This window comes from Falco punctatus, assembly GCF_963210335.1.
Source record: "Falco punctatus genome assembly, chromosome: 5".
Lineage (NCBI taxonomy): Eukaryota > Metazoa > Chordata > Aves > Falconiformes > Falconidae > Falco > Falco punctatus.
Window position 1 is genome coordinate 38,546,457 of NC_137584.1, and position 21,658 is coordinate 38,568,114.

Below are 21,658 nucleotides of genomic sequence, written 5' to 3' on the forward strand. Positions count from 1 at the left end.
TTGGTATAATAATGACTAATTTTGACTAATAATGTAACCAATATTGTTATTTGCATATAAGACACCCTGCAACTTTGTAAGTATTTTTTTATTGTTTGCATGCTATTGTAGATAGATATAATATCTTACAGGCAAAAAAAAAATAAAAAAAAATCCCTGTCCCAGAGCTCAAAATTAAACCTGATTTAGCAACACGCTAATGATGAAAGGCCCAGTATGATGAATAGTCCCAGTGAAGCTATTGATGATTTTCTAGGAATAAGACAAGAGCCAACAAAATCAAGCTCTAACATGCCCTGAAAACATCACAAAACAAGATTTTGCTTCAGTATGTGTGCTAACAGAAAGCAGATTATCATTTTATGTGTAATACCTATGATGACTGTATACACAATGACAAATATAAGCAAATAATTATTACTGCTGCAAGAGCGGCATTATGGTTGGAAAGTCTCTGTAACATGTGCTGGTTAAATCTGACCAGTTTAAACTGAGAATGCAGAGTTCTGCAAATAACTTTTCAGGAAAGACAGTCAAGTAGTTTATTTTTTTTTTTTTTAGGGTTCCCTGACTGTCAGCTTGCTGCAGCCACAGCTAGTTCAAACTTTCTTTAGGATTCATTTCATTCCCTTCTTTCTGTTAATATCCCCGAGATCAATCCTTTCTCTAATGAATAGCTGACCCATTCTTTGATTTGCCATTGATTTCCTCTGCTTACCTCCCAATGCTTGCCTGTTGATTAAACGCTAGACATAAGAATGCCTCAAATTTCTGACTTCTGAGTCATCCTCTCATGACTTGAACAGCTTGACGCCAGCTTCAGCTCCCCGAGATCATTAGTGAAAACCCCTTTTGTTTCTAGACTCTAGAAACAACGCGTTTCTCTCCAAGGTTAGGTGCTGCTTGCGAACTAGACAATAAATAGTGGCAACAAAATTATGTCCTATATGCATTGCAAGAATTATTGTGAGAAAAGGAAAGGGATACTTTTCCAAGACTGTGAAGGCAACCCCCAGCTTTCCCTTTTGCACTGGGATATCACTTTGTCTACATGCAATGCAGACAAGACCATGAGCAAAGACATCTGCTTATGCAAACTTTTACTTTTGCAGGGGGTCCCTCTGGCTTCAACACAACTGCATGAGACGGGCTTACAAAAGGGGCTCAATTTTCTGAATTTTCTGAATCAAGACACTGGTTTACAAGAACCATCCTGCAAATCCCCCTCTCTAGCTTCCACTTTACAGAGCAAGCTGGATGAAATTGCTTATCTGCACTGCAAGAAGTAGAGCTGGAGCTGACACTTTGAAAATGTGCAGCGGTATTTCCTTAGAACAGAGATATCTTCATTCTCCACTTTGATGTCCCCTTCAAAAACAAACAGGCTAACACTATCTCAATTGTCCTGTAGTTCTGGTGTTTCTCCAAACGTACCTTGTTTTCTCTACGGTGACATGCAAAGTCTGCTAATCCTAGAAGCTATGCAGGATAATTATTCTAATTAAGGTAATCATACCTGACATACTGTATTATATTCCATTCTGACTGCAGCTAGATTGGGAGCATCAGCTGCACATGACCCGCACTTTTCTTACTCTTCTACTGGTGTTCTGTGGGAAGGGAACACAGGTGAGAGAGCCCTAAGGTTTCTCATGGGAACAAAATGGACAGCAGGTTAATGTGGCGTGCCATAAAGCAGACTCCTGTCTCAACAGCCTAGATGCGGTCTTTGTTCCTGTGATAGCTAAAGAATCCCATCACAGAAAGCCAAGCTATGAGTTTATAAGCAACTGCAGCATTTTCTTCTTCAAAGGAACAAAACCCAGAAGCATGTAGCAACTGCTCAGAGCTGTTTGCTAACATTTCAAGATCTCCACTAGCTGTCAGGGCATGACAGAAAGTCCTACTGTAACCAGAGCACTGTGCTGGCTCCGCTCAAGGCTTCATGCATGGTATTGAGCAGGGTAAATAAGAACTAGTTCATCAACAGAGCCTACACTTGGGCATCAGATTCCCTGCCCTTGCATTCAGTCCTGCAATCCATGCTCGAAAGTAAGCGAGGAGACGTAGGTGATATTACAGGATGCTGACTCCAGCACTGGCTGGACCACTCCATGGGACAATCTAATTTACCAACATGACAGACCACCCTTCCAGCAAAAAAAACCCTTGAATTTTCTGTCCCTTTAGTGAGTTCAACCATCTTAGCAGTCTGAAGTGCTCCAGCTCTGGTACAAGGAAGGTGCTACAGCCATGAGCAAAGGCAGTGAAGGAGAAAAGAAGACTTGAAGACGGGAAGAAGTAAAAAGGAGAGTACAGCGAGACATCTTTCTATGGTCAGAGGAGAGCCGTCATGCCAGCTTGGTGCCCACGAAACCACGCATTAGGCACCTCAGAACAGCACCAGAAGCAGCTGGCATGCTGAGAAGGGAACTGAATAAGTCACCCTAGGCTTAACAAATGGACAAACCATGAAGGACAACCCTGGCCACTGTAGGTCACCTCTGTTCATCTGGGTCCCACAGCCCTGCAACCATTCCTGAAACGAGGTGACTACAGATTTGCTCCCATAGTAAGTAAGATGCCAGTATTTTCTCTGAGAGGACTGTTGTGGGAAGAGAAACAGCTGGTGATGAGATGTCCTTTGCACTCACGGAGCAGCTTCACTATTACAATCCAGCTGGGAAGAGGAAGAAACAGGTTGTCAGCGACGCTGGCAAGGCTGAGATTTTATCCATCCTTGTGTCCAACCTAAAACACAGGAAAAAACCCTGTGAGGAAGGACCGGTGACCTGATGCCCTGCTTCCCACACCCTATCAGGCAGTCAGGTCACACCAGCAAGTCAGGCTCGCTCTTGTGGTCCCCCCTGGGCAAACTGCAACTCTTCTCCCGCAGCATAGTGCAAACACTGTACGAAAGCCTTCCCACCTGCTGCCCTTACAGCTCACCGCCATCCCCATCCCCATGTGGGCTGCACCCTCAAATACAACCGCTGTGTGGGGAAACTCAGCACCGGCCTAGCTCTGAGGGAGGGGGAGCAAGCCTGCAGAACCTGAGACGGTGCCGGCCTTCTTTTACTTAAGTTAAGGCTTAAGTTACTGCGTTAAAAGGCAAATTGTGACATAGAGGAGGGAGGGAGGGAGGCGAGGTTTACGGCATGCAAGCACCACAGCCCTGCTGCCCGGGGCTGCCAGAGGCGCAGGGTGCGCAGCGGCTCCGGCTCCCTCACCACGTCGCTCCACAACTCCCACCCCTTCCCCCGGCTGCAGCAGTGACCCGGGCTGAATTCTCCTGACTGGCTGTCGTGTCATCACTCTGAATTTAAGTTTCAACAGCACAGAGCTCACAGCTGCCAGCGCGGCGCGCAGAGCACCCTGCCGAGATAAAATCGCCCTAAGCGGGGACAAAACCCCCGCCGGTCCCCGCAGGCAGCCCCCTCCCACCCGCTCGCAGGCGGGCTCCCCCCCCGCAGCCGTCGGGGTCCCCCCTACACACGCACCGCCAGCCCCACCGCCCCCTCTTTCCCCTCAGCGGTAGGTACCGGCCCGGCCCGCAGCCACCGACCCACCCGCAACCACCGGCCACCGGTCCCACTCCCGCCCCGCCCCCCTCGCCTCAGGTCCGATTGACAAGCCGCGTTCGCCAACCCAAGGCCACACCGCGCACCCGCTCCGCCCACTCCCTGCCCGTTCTGCCAATCCGCTGAGCCGGCGGTGCGGCGGGGGGCAGGACAGTCCCGCGCGGGGCGGCCGCCGGTGTCGGTGTGCGGTCCCGGGGAAGGGCGGAACGCCCCGCCCCGCCCGGCCCCGCCCCGCCGCCCGGCCTCCCCCAGGGCGGCAGCGTGCCGTGCCGTGCCGTGCCGCCCGGACGCTGCCTCGCTCGGCTCGGCGGGCGCTGTATGCCGCCCCGGAGAGGACAGCAGAGCCCCGCAGAGCTCCGCGGCCGGGGCCACCCCGCGGTAAGTGCTGGGGCGGCGCCGCGCAGCTGGTGGGGCTCGGTCTCCGCCGTAGGAGCAGCGGCGCGGGGAGTTCCCGGGGCTCCCGCGTCCCTCCGGGGCTCCTCTGGCAGCGGGGGGCGGGCGCGGCTCCGCTGCGCTGCCGGGGGACGGGTCCCAGCTGCGGGGCGGGAGCGGCACCTGCCCTGGCCGGCTGCGGGGACCCCGGGGGGGCGGCGCGGCTGCCGGCGGCGCTTTGAACGGGCGAGACCCGCGAACCGCCCGCTGCGCCCGGCTGGGGCGGGTGAACGAGCCCTGCGCACCGGCCGCGGGGTGCGCTGGCGGCCGCGGGGTACGAGGGGCTCCCGCCTGCGTCGGGCCGGCCGCGGGAGCAGGGGTACGAGATGGCCGGTGAGGGGGGTCGGGCTCCGGCCGCGGTGCCGTGACGGCTCGTGGCTTTATGACACGAGGGAACTTTGTCGTCGGAGCAGCGGTGAGCGCCGGGCTAAGGCCGCGGGTGGCTGCGAGCTCGGAGCCGCGGCTCCCGGGGGGCGGCGAGGGTGGGCAGGCGGCGGCCGGGAGCAGCAGGGAATGGGCTCTGGAGGAGTCCTGGAGTCGTGGCAGCTCCTCCGCCGCTCGCTGCCATCCCCCGCCGCCGTGGGTCCGGCCGCTGCGGGGAGGTGGGGCGGTGCCGGGGCGCGTTTCCCGGCCCGGGACCGTACCGGCCCCTTCGGGCGGTGAGGGGCGCGGGTCTGGTCGCTCCCCGAGGGGCGCCTGGCTGGCGGCCACCTGCCCGCAGGTGCTGAGGGAGAGCGCCACGGCGGGGCCCGCGGCTGCGGCACTCCGGGCAGGGTGAGCCCTGCGGGGCAGCGCGCCCCGCACCTGGGCCCCCTCCGGCGCCCTGCCACCCCCTTCCCGGAGCAGCCTGAGGGGCTGCATGCACCTCGAGGGACAGGACTGGCCCCGGTGACACTCATCTACGGGTATGGGACAGGGCGGGGATGGAGGCGAGTGTCCCAGCAGGTGTATGTGGGCGGGAGAAGCGGTGGACATCAAAAAGTCTCTGTACTTCATTGTTTCTCCACCTCCTGAATTCTTCCCTAGTAACGATTTACAGGGAAAGGTTCTGGGTTCCCTGTGCTGAGAACCGGTCACCGTCGACATGGAGAGATGTTCCTCCCGCAGCGATGAGCTCTCAGGTTAAATCCCCTGTGGCATTTAAAATGCACATCTGTTTTTTTCCATCACACCAGGAAACTCTAACAGTCTGAACCTTGTCCCTTCTTCAGAGAGCTGCTGTGATGCCCAGGCCCTGACAATAAATACTTGAAAAACATAAGTTGCTTTCCCAGAGAAAATAACGAGGATGTATTTCTAGCACTGGAGTAATCTTTAAAAAAAACAACAAAACAAACCCCCCAAAAAAACCCAAACAATATTTTTGGACGTTAGTTTCCCATTCATTTGTTTAGCTTTTATCTTTTTTTTTTTCCCCTTTCTTTATTTTGTTCCTGGAAAACTTGGAATGACAACAGAATGCCTTAGCCTCGCTCTCATCTTCTGTTTATTCCTCCCATTTAATTGCTGTGCACTCTTAATCAAAGTGTTCTGTTTTCAGCATGGGTGATGTTGAGAGTCTGTGTAGTAGCCAGTGTTTTGGCTTCAGATAAGGAATGCCAAACCAGAAGAACATGAAATCCAAAAGGGAAAAAAAATTGTTTTTTTTTTTTTTTTTCAGAGATTGCCTTAAGCGGGGTGGGGGGGGGTGGGGGTGGTTTTGAGACGCACACCCACAGAGTAAGAAAAGTATAAACAAAAAAAGTCTACAAAATGCTATTGAAGACCATGAGTTGTAATGATTCTTTTCACTGACTTACCAAAAAATACTGTCTGTGCTCTTTGGACAGGTTTTTTTCCTAGGAATTTTTGTTGTTGTTCAACTAGATTTTTATGTAAACATGATAAACTGGGATAAATACTGTTGATGAATAAATTTGTGTCAGCTTTCCTCCTGAAATAAAAAAATCCTAATACAAACAAAAAAGTTTGTGTTTACATGTGTTTTTCTGATTTAACTCTTTTGATAGGGGAAGGGTTTTTTTTGATAGCAGGTAAAGGCTATGTCGTTTCATTTTTTTGGTGTTTTTGTGTTTGGGGTTTGTTTTTTTTTTTTTTTTTTTAAAAAAAAAACAAACCCAAAGCTGGTAGTGCTTTAAAGCTACAGCACACTTTTCTGTTGCCAGCACTGCAGGTAAAAAGTGTATGCATGCAGTGGTTAACTCTGTACCAATTGGCTTTTGTAGTGTTGTTGCTCTACTGTTCATCCAATGCAAGACAATGTAAATTACTTGCATGCTTACTGTGCTCCGGGGTTACGCTCCTTTTCTTGCGCAAAGTTCTGTGCTGCTACTGCACTGCTCCTTGATCATCTTGGTGGTGTTTAGCTGCGGTACCTTAATTCATAACACGTTGTTAGTAACTGAGCACAGACGAACAGCGGTCTTGGCCCAAAAGAAGTCCTCTGACAGGGAGGAGCTGCTCCATGGAGAATTGCAGAAGGAAGTAATTTGCTTCTTGTTAAAACCATTTCTTACACTTGCTTTTTCTTTTTTTTGCTCTGTTTCCTCTTTTTGCAAAATTCATCATCCCCTCAAAAATGCAGCGCTTTGTAGAGCTGTTTTTTTTCCTCTGTCTCTTTTTTGGGGGCTGCATCTTCTAATTTCACCATCACTTTGCTGGTGATGGCTTGGCAGTACTGTGTGCAGCCTCTGAAGCTGCATCTAATTATAAAGACCCTGCTGTTTGCGTTAATTTTGTCAAGCTATTGGCTGATTGGCGTTTTCACACTTGTAATAGAGGCAAGCTGTGTTCCAGACAATTTTATCTGTTCTTTCTGGAACTCTGTCCACTTCACATAAATGGGTATTTCTCTCTGCTCTGAGTATGTTCGAGACTAGCTGTAGACTTTAGGAGGCAAAAGTTAGAAGCAAGCTGATGCAGAAGCTGTCTAGTTGGTATGAATATTTAGGCAGTGAATCAGATGCCATGAGATCAGCATGGACTTTCTCCTTCCTCTGGTGAAGTAAGCCAACTTTTTTTTTACCTGGTTATTACTGGTAGCAAAGCTATTCCAGCTCAGAAGAATTCTTTATGTGATGTATTAGTAAAAGCATGTCTGTTCTTATTTGTCCTGCAGCTTCAGGTATTGCCTGTGAAGTTATAATGATGCAGGGTTTGGTGTGGGATTTTTTGTTGTGGGTTTTTTTGTTTGTTTTTTTTTTTTTTTTTTAAATAAAGATTTCATAGTCTGCCTACTTCCAGAACTTTTACAAGATCTTGGTGAGAACAGAAAATGAAGGAAGAGTTTATTCACGCTTTTTTGGACAGCTCTGCAAAGTGTTCCAGAAGGCTTGGTGATTTCTTTCAATTGAGTCTAGCTCAGCTCCAATATAAAACCACTGTCACCATGGAATAACTTCTGCAAGGACAGTCTTGTAGAATTGGCTGTTGTGCTTAAGGCAAGAGTGTAACAGATCTGCTTGGGAGAAATACTGTTTAGAGCCTTGGTAGACTTAAAGGAGTAAGTTTCCAGTTGGAGAACTAACAGATACGTTTTTGGGTCATGAGAACTTGTGCATTTGCAATTTGAATGATACAGGAAGAGGCTTCTCTCCTGAGTTGCTAGTAGAGAGGCCAGGTCTTGCTGCACTTCCTAAGCTTCCTGACATTTGCAGTGGCTGGGAAGGAAGCCTCGCTCTCCCTTATTTTAAAGACCTTGCTGCAGCTGGTCTCCAAGTACAGTACTTTGCCTCTCCTGCTTTGCATAGATACAAAAGATGAACAGTCTTTAGTAAAGATTGCACTACTTGGCAGAAGTGTGCAGGGTGAGCACTGGAGTACCACACTGAAGTATCTTCTGTTGCTGTCCTTCACCCTGAGGTACAAGACTGTAGCATTTTCTTTCCTGCACTCCTGGCTCTGCAGACATGTGCCGATGAATAAGCTTTCTGTAAGGGTCCATCTCAAGACATGTGTCCCTGTGTTTCAGCGGAGGCAAGCTTGCTGTTACTGAACAGCTATTCAAGCAATTCGCTTCCCTTAATCTTTGCAAGATCTCATGCAGTGCTGTCTTGGTCATCCAGCTGAGGCAACAGAGCTTTGCAGTTTGAGCAGGCTCCCTTTGCAGCCACTTTATGCCAGCTGTGGCGGACACCGAGGCTGGCTCACACCTTGTCCCATGTTCTGCTGGTCCTTTCTTACGCTTCTGCATTTACCTAGGCCAGTCGATACCTTCAGTTGCTACTTACTCAAACTTCAGTGAGCTTGATTTATGAAGTATGAGGAAGCCCTGTAAGCTTGGTAATCAATCAACAAGTCTATGAATAGATTATTCAGAGGTAACCAAATTAATTGTAATGAGAAACTTCACAGTGGTAGTCAGATGTGATAGGGTACATGCTACAACACAATCAATGAACAGGCAGGATCAGTTGGTCTGTTGCTTTTCTCATGGTGACAAGAGAATATTTGTCTCGCCATGAAAAAGGCATGCTGGAGAGGAATTGCATGCTCTAGCTGCAGACTTTACTGTTTGGGTGTTGTGTAAAGCATGTATGCCACTAAGTTTTGCGTATGCTTCTGATAAAATAATGTATTTTAAAAGACTGCATGTTTTTGTGTACAAAAAATCAAAGGCACTTTCCATCACTTGGAAGTGATGGAAAAGTGTAGTCCCTGTGAGATCCTAATTCATCCCATTTTGCCTGGAGCCTTTAATACTCGTCTGCTTCTCTCAAAAAGCTTCTAAATTCAGTTTTGGTTTCAGGAAAGATTAAGCCCAGATGATTCATACTGGACTGTCTTCACAGGGAACAAACTGCTGTTTGGAGCTTTTTTCATCCCATGGAAAAGCTGATTGGAAGCGTGGCAGACACCCGGCGTGGCCCTGCCGCCACTACTGGGCTGTTGCGCATCTGTGTGCAGTAGGAGCACCTCCTTTGGTGCCCTGTTCTCAGCTAAGCCGTTTTCCTCTCGGGACTAGTTAGCAGCAGTAAGGTCTGATGCATGCCCTAAAACATGCGTCACTTCTGCTTGGCTACCAGAGAGCTCTGCCATCCCTAGGTAGGAGAGTTGTCCCCCGTCTTTGAGCTTAAGGGCTAGGGCAGCCTACAGAGTAGCATAGTAGCATCGTCCCAGGTTAGGAATGGCTGTCCCTGGGAATTTTGTGAGATCCCTTCTTCCTGAGCACACTGGCCACATTGTGAGGGGTGCAGAGCAGAAGAGCTGCAAACTCAAGAGTGTGTTTCATGTTCTAGCACTCGTGCTGCTTGAAGTGGGGCAGGAAACCTTTACAGTACAGGGGTGGTGTGGGCGGTCATGCCTAAGTAAGAGCTGTGTCTAATCCTGCGATGAAGACTAGCGAGAAAGCGTTTTCCTCTATTGTAAAACTCAGCATCACCAGGGAGTGCGGCTTGTACGGGAAGAAAGGAAAAAGGATGTTCCTTTGTATCAAAGACCAATGCTCAGAGACTTCCTTGTCTGTCTCAAGGCTACAGGTGACAGCTAAGTCTGCTAGGGCTCTGCAGCCCTGGAGTTTTTGGAGGCATCTCCCATTGTACCCTTTGAAAATTCTAAAGGAATGGTGGGAACCAGGCCTACATTCCACCCCTGTGAGAGGATGGCACTCAAATCTAACAGGTGATGCTAGCAGATGGAGGAGGCCTGCTGCAGTTGCATCTCCCACATTTGTGGACTGAAAATTAGTTGCCTTTGCTGCAAGTGTTGCATCTGTCCTGTAGCCAAGCTGCATCGTTTCTGGGACCCAGTCCTTCAGAGCACCCAAGTGTCTGGGAGGTGTCTTGGTATTCCTCATTCGATGGCTTTCAGTAGGGGCTTCCTACAGAGTGGTGCTGTGTTTGAAGGCAGGTGTATATTCTATGTCAAAAGCATTGTGTGGACACCAAATTCAGTACCTTGCCTCCTTATGGCATCCTTGCTTTGAATGTGTTGTGCAGGTCCTGGAGTGATGCCAAGGCAGATATGCTGGAAAAGTCAGTGTGCTGGGAATTCGCTCAGGACATGACCTGGTTGTGCTGGCTGTTGGTTGCAGGTGGCACTTTTCACATCATCTGCAGCTGTGACATAAAGCTGTTTAGCATCAATCTTGTTTTCTGCCCTGACAAGCAACTATTTTTGCCCTCTCTCCTGGTTGATGCATCTTTCCAGAGAAATTTTCATCATCTCTGGGGGTAGTCAAAGGAGGTGGGTAGGGTCTTAAGGTTGCTATGAAAGGCTAATATATTCCATTGTTACATCTTTTACTTGCTCAGAGTCTTTATTACTCTGTTTTGCAGATAAGACTGGTGCCCTACAGTGTGCCTCTGAGAGGACAAAAATACCTGGAAGGTGAAGGGGGGTCACAGTTTTAAGGCTGCATTTCATCGCTGGTATGAGGCAGCCCAAGTGTGGGTTGCAGCCGAAGGCAGATTTGTTTCCAGGCGGTTTTTCTGTCTGTCTTGCTGCAGGACTGCCTTGATTAAAGCTGTGTAAGCTGATTGTGAAACTGTAGCCTAAGAGTCTAGTTGTCTTAGACTAAGACGTCTCTGGATAATGTCTGGAAAATGTTAAGAAGAGTCTTACTGTTTCTAGACGGTTTTTGATGGGACTTCATAGGGCCACTCTGGGAAGATCTTATCAGGAAGATGCTCAATGCTCATTTTCTGGCAGCTCTAGCAGAACCAGCTTTCCTATGATGTTTTATGGTATTCAACCTTATAAAGCATGTTTCCAGGTGTTCTTGAGAGAAGCACAGATTTACCTGGGCTTTTTTCTCAGTAGAGGGAGGAGTTTGTTCAGTTTTGCTGCTTTGAGTTTATAAGCAATTGCTCATTCCTCTGCTTGCTTTATCCCCTTGAGATGTGCTTGTGGCAGTACCTAGAGGCTGAAATCAGGATTAGGACCCAATTCACCGTGGTTCCACCAACTGATGTGTAAAATACAGTGGCACTCGTAAGGCTGTGCAAACTCCTCACGTGCTGTCTGGATGAGCCCTGCTTCTAGACAGGCTGGCTGTAGTGTGGCCCCAAATTCAGCGGTGGCTGGCCATCTTTGTGCCATTGTGTATATGGGCTGAGTGAGGTGGTCTACGTAGCTGTCCTGCTGATACCCAAAGCAAACGATCTCCTTCCTCCTCTTCATCCTCCTCCCTTGCAGGGCTCTGCCACTCATCCCTCTCCCTGGGGCAAACCTCAGCAATTCCTACTTTGACCGAGCAAGTGCTGAGGTTTGGGTCTGGTGCTGGGAAGCAGCTCGAGGAGCTGTGGGGAGAGAAGGGGAAGATTAGGGTTTTTCTTAATTAGTTTTTATGGTCATGTTTGAGTTGTTTAATCAGAGGAGTCTTGAAATTAATGACAGGCGTGTTTTCCAAAGCTCCGCTGCGTGTGTGTTTAGGTAAAACAGTGCTAAATAAGTTGTGCCACCACTCTGGGCACTAATAAGCCTCCTGACTGATACAAGAAGAATACAAATAAACAGCGCCTTTGACTATTTCATTGATAGACTGCTGGGCCTTTGACCAAGCAATTACATCTCAAAATGCACTTCTCCAGGAGCTAAAACATGAAGTGATGTTATTTACAAAAAAACACACACCCAAGCAACAAAAACAACCAACCTATAGGGTGTCCCAGAGGCTGATGATTGACTTCAGCTTTTATTAATTCATCTGTGGTGCATTTGCTGGAGCTTTTAGGGTTTAATTGAGGTTAAGAGGTTGGAATCTGTGGTAAACAAAAGAATGGCATATGGGCAGTCTGAAATTGTGTATGTGTAAGTAAGAGCATTCCTTCTGGCCACTTGTTTTCATTGGGCAGTTACTCTTGGCTCACAACTTTTTTTTTTTAAAGGTGTACACTTGCAGGTCTAGCAAGTTAATGATTCATTATGTTTTATCACATCCTGATGTACTTCTAAAGAAGAGAAGGCTGAGCTGTGCTTGTGTTTGACCTCCCCCTGCAGATTAAGAATGTTGCTTCTTTAACCTCTTACCTGCTGTGGCAGGGTCCATAAGCTTATTTGTTGTAAAACAAGAAGAAAAACACCTTCTCCCCCTCCTTTCTCCCTTCCTTGCTCTCAGGGTCCACAGTTCTCTTAAAAACTGAAATGGTCAAAGCGGGTGTGAGACCAGAGGAAAAGCTTTCCCAAAGCTTTGTTTTATAGAGGCTGTAGGGAAGTGGGAACCAATTTCTTCAGTTATCCACAGAAAATCGTGTGCACATGTTTTTCATGGTTGCTTCTGTGTCCTATTTTCAGTTCTGTTAGGAGATGCATTAATGTCTTTGCTGGATATGATCTCCCCTGGTGAGTGGGAATGTGTACCAGCCAGTGCAGCAGTTTGACAATTAAGACAAACCTGCTTGTGTTGGAAAGCTTGAGCTCATACTCCGAGCTCTTTATGCTGTTGATAAAGTTTATGGTGCATATGACATCAGCTGGCAATAATAATGGTGACCTGTTGCCCTCGAGTCATTCTGTAGACATTTGTAATTTATATACAGCTGGTAGTAGTGTGTAGCCTGAAGCCTAGGAGAGCTCATCGGTCTAATTATATCGACAAGAGAGGACAAACCAGAGTGTTTCTCTTAAAGCTTCTATTAAATGAAATATTAACCTGTCCAAGGAAGTCAAATGTGATTTTTCTGCTTGCTTATAATGTAGAGCAATCTTCTTTTTAAAACTCTTAGTTCTCGTGTAATTAAATTATGATTTTGGAAAAAAGTCGTAATAATAGTCTTTAATAACCCTCTCTTTTCATTAATACAATAAATGCAATGTTTGTGTTCTTTTGGTGCTCTACATAAAGAACTTGTATAAAAAAATGCTTTATTAAGAATCATGGTGTATGCTGGTGCAGGGAAGGAGGTGCATGGAACAACTTTTGTACTTGCAAAAGGACACTTACAGATCTTTTTCCTGTATTTATAAAAAAAAAAAAAGTCTTGAGCACAGTGGAAGGGAGAGGGGTAAATCCAAGTACTTTGTACTGTACTTTTTCCCATGACACTTTGCTTTTCCCATCTCCCACACAAGAGTTTGATTCCATTGTAGTTTTCCCCTAAAACAGGAAAAACATGATTTTAAATACAAAATGTTTTTAAAACTTACATGTAATGCACATATGCATGTGTACATACATATATATGTACGTGTGTTAACCTCACATGACCTGCTTCCTGGTTGCTTATGATCCCTTGTCCTCAAATACATTTTGGAGGGCAAAGGTAAACCCTGTGCATCCCTTCACAGCCTGTCCCCTGACGGTGGGCTGTGGCGTGGGCAGTGGGAGAGGGTAGTGCTGCCAGAGCCAGTGTGTTTGGCTGCCGGTGCTTGGGTGCGTGCCCATCCCCAGGGGCATGGGGGGCTTTGTGGGCAGGCGCCAGCCAGCAGCACCTCTGTTACTGTGCTGGTGGTGTCTGGGTGTTGCTGGTGGAAGGGAGTCATGCTGGGGTGACTTTGTTTGAGGCAGCCAGGGTTTGACTTGCATCAAATCTTGCACAGGGTTGGAGTGGACTCCATAACTGCTTGGTATCTTGCTGGTTGAGGTCTCTGCCAGCTTTCATCCCTAACCTATCCTCAAGGAGCCTCTCCCATTCCCGGCAGTTTTGTTAGGTGCCCCAGGATGCTTCCCTGTCCTGGAGAGCATCAGAGCTGAGAGGGCTGTAAATAAAATGTCACAAGTTGCTGAGGAAACTGTCTAACCCAGCTATAACGTGCGAATGATGTTGGCTACTGTGCTTTTGGGTGTGAACTGAATTTTTGTCTCTGTTTCTGTTACGATAATAACTTCAGCTCTAAGGTGCTTCTGCAGCTTGGGCTCAGTCCTTGCGAGGAGGCTGGCAGTGCTTCTGACAAAAAGTATGATACAGCAGCTCAGCCTTGTGAGTTTATGCACTTCTACCTCTTTCTCTGAGTTGAGGTATAGAGGATTTGGGGCAGTGGTTTCCCAGGGTCTGGGGGTGGGGTGAGGCGGAAAGACTGCTCAGATGAAGCCCTCTGCACTGACAGGTGCCTGCTGACAACTCATTGTAATCTCTGCTTTGGGTGAGAGCACGGTACCTGGCTGAAGGATGGGATGCTCCCCCCTCTCCTCTTGTGGGCGTTTTCAGGAAGCAGTCCAAGGTGGCATCTGTCTTATCACTGAACGTGTATCTTGAAACCTTGACTTTGGTTTGTTATTCTAGGGAGACCTCATCACTCTGTGGCACTCTCCTGGGGCTCACAAGGTGTTTAAAGGCTGGCTTTGCCTGGGTTGTGCTGTGATGCTGGTGGAAATGTTGGCCATGGTGCTGTGAAATGGATGAGTTGTGTTTTGTTTTTTTTTTTTAAAACAGCAAGGAGGAAAACATCCTGTCAAATGTGTGCCACAGGCTGCTCCCAGCGCTGGCAGGAGCGTGGCACTGATGCTTTCACCTTCTTGACAGGTGCGTGGGATGAAGGGAGCCTGATACCCGCCCAGAGAGGAGACGCTGGCCCCCGCGGAGCTGCCTACCATGAGCAGGGCGCTGCTGGCGGGCAGGATGCAGCCGGAGAGCCGGAGCGTCTGTGTCTTTCTGCCCACCCGGGAGCAGCTCAGCCTAGCTGTCGGGGTGAGTGGCCAGGAGGGAGGCTGGGAGGTCGCTGCATCGTGGCTTCGGTTGAGTTTTGTTAGCTCCCATTGTTCTCCCAAAAGCCTGGTGCTGGTCTGCTGACCAAAAGGCTATTAGCCAGCTTAAGGTAATTGGTGCACCATTTTCTAATTGGGCAGCTTCAACTCATTTGCGGAGTTCCTTAAAAGTCCCAGTTGTGTTTTTGGACAGGGGTCCCCTCTGTTCTTTTTCTGTTGTTGTTGCCTTTTTTATTCTCTCTAAGTGCTTTTGCCACTGATGATAATATATAAATTTTTTTTAAATTGATCCTGAAATGCCTTGATGACTTAGCAAGTGTGCCCGACACACGACCGTTTGCTCTGGCGTTTTAGCTATTTCAGGTTTTGATAGTCTGCAGATCCCTTCAAAGACTCTAAGGCAGAGTAAACAGCCATTGAGGGTGGCATTTTTTCCCTCTTTTGAGTACTTGTACCCACAAGAAATAGAAGTTGTTTCGTTTCTTTGATCTTCGCTTCAAATGCCTAAGAGTGTGTGCACGGGTGACAGCAGAGCCACGTCAGCTGGCAGCCCATTGTGGCATGCTGTCCACCATGGCACGGTGCCTCTTTGTGCAACGCCAGCTGCTCCTTGAACTTGTGAGAAACTGAGCTGACAGAGGCACTTCACGTTCAGATGACAAACTACCCTCAAAGATAAGCGCTCTCTTGTGAGCATGTGGGTGCACTCCTGTGGGCTGGGGAGGTTTGGTTTTGTTTTGGGTGGGGGTTTTTGCCCCCTCTGGGATGGGGATGGGGAAAAGACAGTTGAGGTGAACTGGTATTTGAAGCACTGGATAGAACCGGTGGTTTTTGAAACTATGCATGCTAATCTTCAAAATCCATGTAGGAATTTTCCTACCTGCTGTGCCCAAGTGTGGCATTGTTAACTGAAACGGCCATCAGGGCTGGATGGAACAAGGCTTTAACAGCAAAATCTGGGGTGCTCTGCTTCTAGGTTACCTGTTCAAACTCAGCCCATCTACTGCCCCAGAAGGCTTTTGCAATCTTCTGGCTATTGTGCAAGCCACAAAATGATGATTTAATTAAGTACTTGGCGGCAGGTGTGCAGGCCTGGGTAATGGTCTGTTGCGGCTGACCCTAAATATCACTTTCTTATAGTTTTTATCAGGGAAGCTAAAGATCTGAGATAACAGAGCCTGCCCTGCCACTGGGAAGGTGCAGACTGGTGTGCAGGAGGGCAGTGTGCTGGCAGGGCTGATGCCATTACTGCTGCCTGCTGTGCCCATGCCTGAGTGGGGCACATGGCTCTGACACCACTAGGTCACGCTCCACCATATTAAGTTTAGGCAGCACTTAAACCATATGGTAAATCTTGGATACCTGCAGTTTATCCTAAAATCATAGAATCATTCAGGAAAAGACCCTGAAGATCATGAAGTTCAACCATAAAGCTGACACTGCCAAGGCCACCACAAAACCGTGTTGCCAAGTGCCACATCTGCATGCCTTTTAAATACCTCCAGGTTATTTAATAAGCATAAGAAATGGTCTTTAGCACTGAGAGCTTGCAGGGATGGAGGGAAGGCTCTGTGTCCCCCCCCCATTCCTGCCTGCTGCCCCTCCACAGATTTGGGAGCCTTGAGCATCACCACCTTGCCCCATGGAGGGGTCCCTGCTACAAGACCCCAGATGTTTTCCCTCCTCACTTCTGCCCCTTGCTTTGATGGGTGTGAAGTTGTGAAAACATGTACGTGGAGGTGCCTCCGTGTGAAAGGGAATAGCTGCGTGGGCCAAAACATGAGACCTCAATGCATAGTTGTGTCCTAATTGCATAGAGTGTGAAACATGACCTGTTACAGCTGGGCAAGTCAGCAAAACCAGCTTTTCATTTGGCTTCAGTCTTTACCACAACACCCCTTCAAAACAACAACAGAAATTAAGATTTCACAGCTGGAGAGAGCTTTTTTTTTTAAAGGAACATCAAGGCAATTTTCTAGTGATGTTGGTAGAACCCAAATTTAATTAGCCCAACCACATATGATACTTTGTTCATTTATTAGAATAATAATGCCACTACTTAAGATTTCCAAAGCCTTTTTACCTCTTCAGTGTGGAATGCAAATACTAAACAAGCAGGCAGCTCAGTGAGGTAGGTAGGAATAGTTATCCTTTCAGCAGAATAAATTATAGATCCTTCTCATGATAAGCACAGTGTTTATGCAGGTAATTCCTTTCTCTCCCATCCCATAAATTCCACCCTTCCAGATAAGAGTTTACCTATATGTGTTTTATGTGGTCACACGTAGATTGAAGCCTGCTCTTTAAAATGGATTTGTCTTGTGCCCTTCACAGATAATGCTGCTGGAGAGAAAAGCAGGAGCCATTTTAAAGTCTCTTCCTCATAATCGGGTATCTCTTAATTAACTTTGATGTCCACCTGTCTGGATATATAGATGAATTCGAGGGGATGGTGTGGAGGAAAATCTGTCTTCCTGGGACCAACCGTGAATGTGAGGAGAAGCAAAACAGTGAGGAGAGCTAGTGGGTGCTGCAGGTCACTAGCTGCCCTGAGGATGATGAGGTGAAGTGGAAAGTTTCTGCTGGGGAGGATAGACATTGGAGCACAGAGTAAAGCAGTTGGCTGTGCTCCAGGCTGCCGCAGGAAGGAGATGGCATGTGAGCACCAGGCAGCTTAAGCAGGATGTCAGTGAGAATGGTGCAACTAAAAATTGTGTCAATTGCACCAAAGATCTTGGAGTGGTATCTAATTTATTTAGTTTTTTAATCTGCCAGCATCGTGGCTTATCTCCCTGATAGTTTTGAACCTGTTGATCAGTATCAACTGGTTTTTATGACTGAGTTTCTGGAGATTTTCTGGGGTGGTGGTAGCTGAATAAAGAAGAGACCCCGATGCTAGCCAAGGTCTGGCTGCCAACGAGGGCCGCAGGGCAGGCAGCCACGCTACCTGCGTTTGGGCAGTTCAGAAGCAGCCACAGCAGATGTTGCTCCTTGTCTAGCTGCTGGAGAAAGAGTGGGAGCATGAGCAGAAGTTTTTGGAGGGGAGGAAGTCTGGTGAGGTCCTGTGTGTTGGCAAATGGCAAGCATAGGTCTGAACTTTTTCAGTTGTTCTGGAGGCAAGAGAGCTGATGTTTTAAAGCATATGGACCAAGAAAAATAGAGATAGGTAACTCATACACATTAATATCTGCACAGAGAAAGACCCTGGAGTAGCAGTTACCTTCTGTAAACTTGCGGTTGACTTCATTTTGGACTGAATTTAATGTGTCAAGAAGCACTGAGTCTGACATGGGGCAAATCTGGGTATCAGTGGAAAGAATGATTCATAGTGTCTGGGATGGAGCTTGGCACAGGAGCCGTATGCAAAGGGAGGAAAGGCCAAAGAGAAGTGCGCAGATGAAAAATGCAAAGGGAAATGCTGATTGCTTTGAGCAGGAGCAGGGAACAACGATTGCAAGTGTAATCGGTATTGCACAGCCTTGAAGGCTGGGAGTAAAACTTGATCAAGAAGGGAAGTGCCAAAATGAGAATGGACAAGGTGGTAGCACACATACCTGCTGTGCAAGAAGTCTGATTAAATCAGTGCTTTAGAGCTCAGTGTCACAAAACGTGGAAGTGCTCAGTTCCTTAGAACTATGTATCTTAAAGCAGGTTTTTGTTCCCTTAGGTGTGAAAGCATGTCACTTACAAAATTCATCTAATCATAAGGCTTTATTACATAGAGCCCTGTGCTGCCAGTGACTCTTGTATGCACATAACCATTTTGGCTAGGGGTAGGTCACCTTTTCCTTAGTGAGTCCTCCCAGGTAGGAGAACATGGTCAGAGTTTGCTTCCTTGAGAAAGGAGACAGACCTGTGCCCAGCTTCCCCTTCCAGCTGCTTGTTCTTGGCAGCTGAGCAAATACTGCATTAGGCAAGGGTGAAGTCTCATGCACAGACATTTATAATAAGACCCAGATGCGGTATTGGGTCTTACCAGAACTGTGCACTGCCTCCTCCCCTCCCAAAGCATATATATGCATGTGAGTATGTATTGGTGTAGTGCGGGCTTCAAAGCGCCCCATAAAGCAGTAGTGAGTGGCTGGCTAGTAATGCCTTGTCAAGCAGAAGAAAATGGGTACTTAAGTAACTCCTGTTTCCCATTGTCCATGTCTAGTGACATGGTACATCCTGGGGCAGAGCACAGCCAGTTTCTGGGAGTGTGGCACACCTGCACTAAAAGGGTTTGAAGAATTACCGTGGCGATTAGTTTGATGGCAGTGATTAGTTTATAGGAGAGTTCAGTAGTCGACTTCTGTCCTATCACCCTTTGCCGCTGTGAAGATCGTGCTACACTGTGCCCCCTCAGGCAGGCACACCATCCAGCAGTGGCTTCATGAAATCCAGAGGTTCTGGCCCATTTTGCCGCTGCAGCTGGCTGCGCCCTGGGCTGAGCTGAGCTGAGGTGGTCCGTCAGTGTTGTTCGGCTCTCCCCATCCGCTCTTGCTCAGAACTCCTTCCCCGGTGCCTCTGAGGGTTGAGGTTTTTGTTTGGGCCTGGAGTTGTCTGTGCTGCTGGGGTGGTGCAATGGGGCAGGGGGCAATGAAGCTGTAGGTGGTGGGACATGTAATGGGGGAATCTTCTGATCATAGTACACATCCCGGTCTGCACGTGCAGGTAGCCAGAATTACGCTCTTGCTGGGGTAGCCTGTGCTTTTAGCAGCCCTGCTAGAAAAGTGCACTCGGTAGCTGTGCTGCTGTGCCACAGCTCTCTTGCCCTGTGCTCTTGCCCGTGCTTGCAACTACTCCCCAGCCTCTGGTCCCCTGCAGGAGCATGTGCTGGCAGCTCTGCCTTCCCAGTGCTTCCTCAGTGCGTGCACAGTGTTATGGGAGGCAAAGGTGCTGGGAGGTGTCAGTATGGCACGGAAACAGGCAAGAGCTTACAGGCTGTAGTGACAGCTTCAGAAGATGAAGGTGTTAGTTGCTGTGTGACCAGAAGTCAGCAGGGGACAGAACAAGCTCTTCTGTGTGGGATACAGGGCAACCTCATCTCTAACCCTGAGCTATTTCTGCTCAGACCAAGCAGTCTTGAGTTTGTTTGTGTACTTTTGTTTTTAGTACTTCTGAATGAAAGTTTTCTTTTGTTTTTGTGGGGTTTTTTTCTCTTAACCTCAAAAAAAAATATCTGCAAATAGTGTTTTCATTTCTGTAATTACAAACACACCTTTTGTAAGAGCACCTGTAAATAGCCTGGTCAGTACTGCACAAAACTAGGGCTCCAGCAGTGCCCCAAATTCCTACACAAAGTTGCCAATAGGTAGGAAGCTGAATTTGTGTCTTACTGAGCTGAGCCACTTTGCACTGTGAAGGAAGGAGAATGACATGTTGATTTTTATTCTGTGATAATAGCAATAATACTGAAAACAAAGTTTGTTCTGTGGGTTGGTTGGAGTTGTTTTGGCTTGGGTTTTTTTTGTGTATGTGTGCTATGGTACTGAAGAACGTATTGGCCAATATAAAGAAGGGGAATTGCTCCATCCAGGTATGAGCCATCGGTAATGTTGGATTGGTTGTTTCTTTCAGGTTAAAGCCACTGGACAGGAGCTCTTTCAGCAAGTTTGTGATTTAGTGAAGATTAAAGAGCCTCACTTCTTTGGCCTCAGCATTGTTAAAAGTAAGCAAACTCAATGCATGGAACAAATGTCTTGGCAAACGTCCATAGGCCCACTTGTGTATTTACAGTGCGTGCATATATACACAGCGGCCGTGCCTGCGGGGAGTTTGATTGTAATAAGGTCACAAAGTATGTAGATTATGCACAGTCTTCTTGTGGAGCTCTTTTGATCTTCGGTATGTGGGCAGACAAATTGGGAGAAGAGGGGGGCTTTTGTTCTCCACCTTTGTTCCACCTCTTTGTGGGGTTTTCTTTCTCTCCTGTAGCTGAACTGCTAGCCAGCATACTTGTCACTGAATTCAAAACTGTCAGCAGTTGAACAGGAGGTGAGTTTTCGAAGGAATTTGGAGCTGAAAGTGTTACTTGTCTTCTGAAGTCACAAGCAAAGAATGTGGCACGAGAGGCAGGAAACTCAAATGGTGGGACTAAGTGTGTAAGTGGAGGACACTGGGGTTTGGAATATTGCACGAGAAATACAAAACTTCTTTGTGTGTTGAAGTCCAGTCTGCTTGGTCCTATGGCATAGTATTGACTAGGGAACGGTGTAAAATGATGCCTTAAAGGAGCAAACTTGTATAAGATACTACGTTTCTAGGATGGTGTGTGCGTTGGCACCCTCCCCACAACTCTTGGTAATCAGATATGGATCTGTTGTCCTCCTTATTCTGCCTCTCCCCATTTCCAAAAGTGTGGGAAGGATTTTGCTTGCCTCCTGAATTTTTCTCAAGTGTGTTGTTATTTAGTACTGTGACTCTAGATACTGTTTCATTGAAATGAGTATAGTCTTTTATGAGTCCTCCTAAATAAGGTTTCTTTGGCCTCCTTATGAGTATGTGGGATATTCTTTAAGTTTACTTGTCTCATTTGCTTTCTGTTCTCATTCTCTAGGAACTTTTGCTTTTTTTGAGCACAGCACTCAAAAGACCAACGTAAGCTACTTATGTCTGTAAGGTTTGTAGAGTCTCCAGGAGATTCCATCAATCTAACTAAACCGGTGGCTAACAAATAAATCTGTCTGTAAACCAGTGCAGGTTTTTTTAATGTGAAGAGGACCTGAATGCTCTTAACTTTTTTTTACAACTGTGTTCCTGTGAGTTTCCCCCTCCCCCCCCCCCCCCCTTTTTATTTTAATACCAACTTTTGCCTGTTCCAGTTAGAGGACATCTTGGGTGAAACTGGAGCTCCTGTCCTCCCCTGTAAGATGGGCAATTTCATTCCCATTTTCTTTGAATTAGTTGCTCTTCTCCTGTTCTCCTTGTTTCTTTCACTTTTTTCCCCTTCATATGTATCTTGTTTCATTTGTCTGAACCCTGCTTTTTCCTTCTCTCCCATCTTTTGCAGAGCAGTTTCCTTCACCTTGTCAAGTACAGGGGCTCTGGCCCCATAATACTCTTACTGTGCCAGATGCCT

General features: G+C 47.5%; 2 protein-coding genes across 4 annotated transcripts in view; one reads left to right on the plus strand and one right to left on the minus strand.

The window, feature by feature from the left end:
• Positions 1-2,642: 2,642 nt before the first annotated feature.
• On the minus strand, positions 2,643-5,575 carry LOC308065053 (uncharacterized protein). Its single transcript, XM_080390528.1, has 2 exons — positions 3,543-5,575; positions 2,643-2,751 (listed from the first exon to the last, which is right to left on the minus strand). The coding sequence occupies exons 1-2, from the start codon at positions 5,097-5,099 to the stop codon at positions 2,731-2,733; spliced, it is 1,578 nt and encodes a 525-aa protein (XP_080246654.1). The 5' UTR covers positions 5,100-5,575; the 3' UTR covers positions 2,643-2,730.
• Positions 3,845-21,658, plus strand: part of FRMD1 (FERM domain containing 1) — a 43,046-nt gene continuing 25,232 nt past the window's right edge. For 2 of the 3 annotated variants that reach the window (XM_080390525.1, XM_080390527.1), the window contains exons 1-3: positions 3,845-3,959; positions 14,414-14,578; positions 20,158-20,248. In XM_080390525.1, the coding sequence (XP_080246651.1) occupies positions 14,483-14,578; positions 20,158-20,248 (187 nt within the window). In that variant the 5' untranslated portion in view covers positions 3,845-3,959; positions 14,414-14,482. Of the gene's footprint in view, positions 3,960-5,714; positions 14,579-20,157; positions 20,249-21,658 lie in introns of those variants that run through there. The other variant, XM_080390526.1, reaches the window with a different exon arrangement.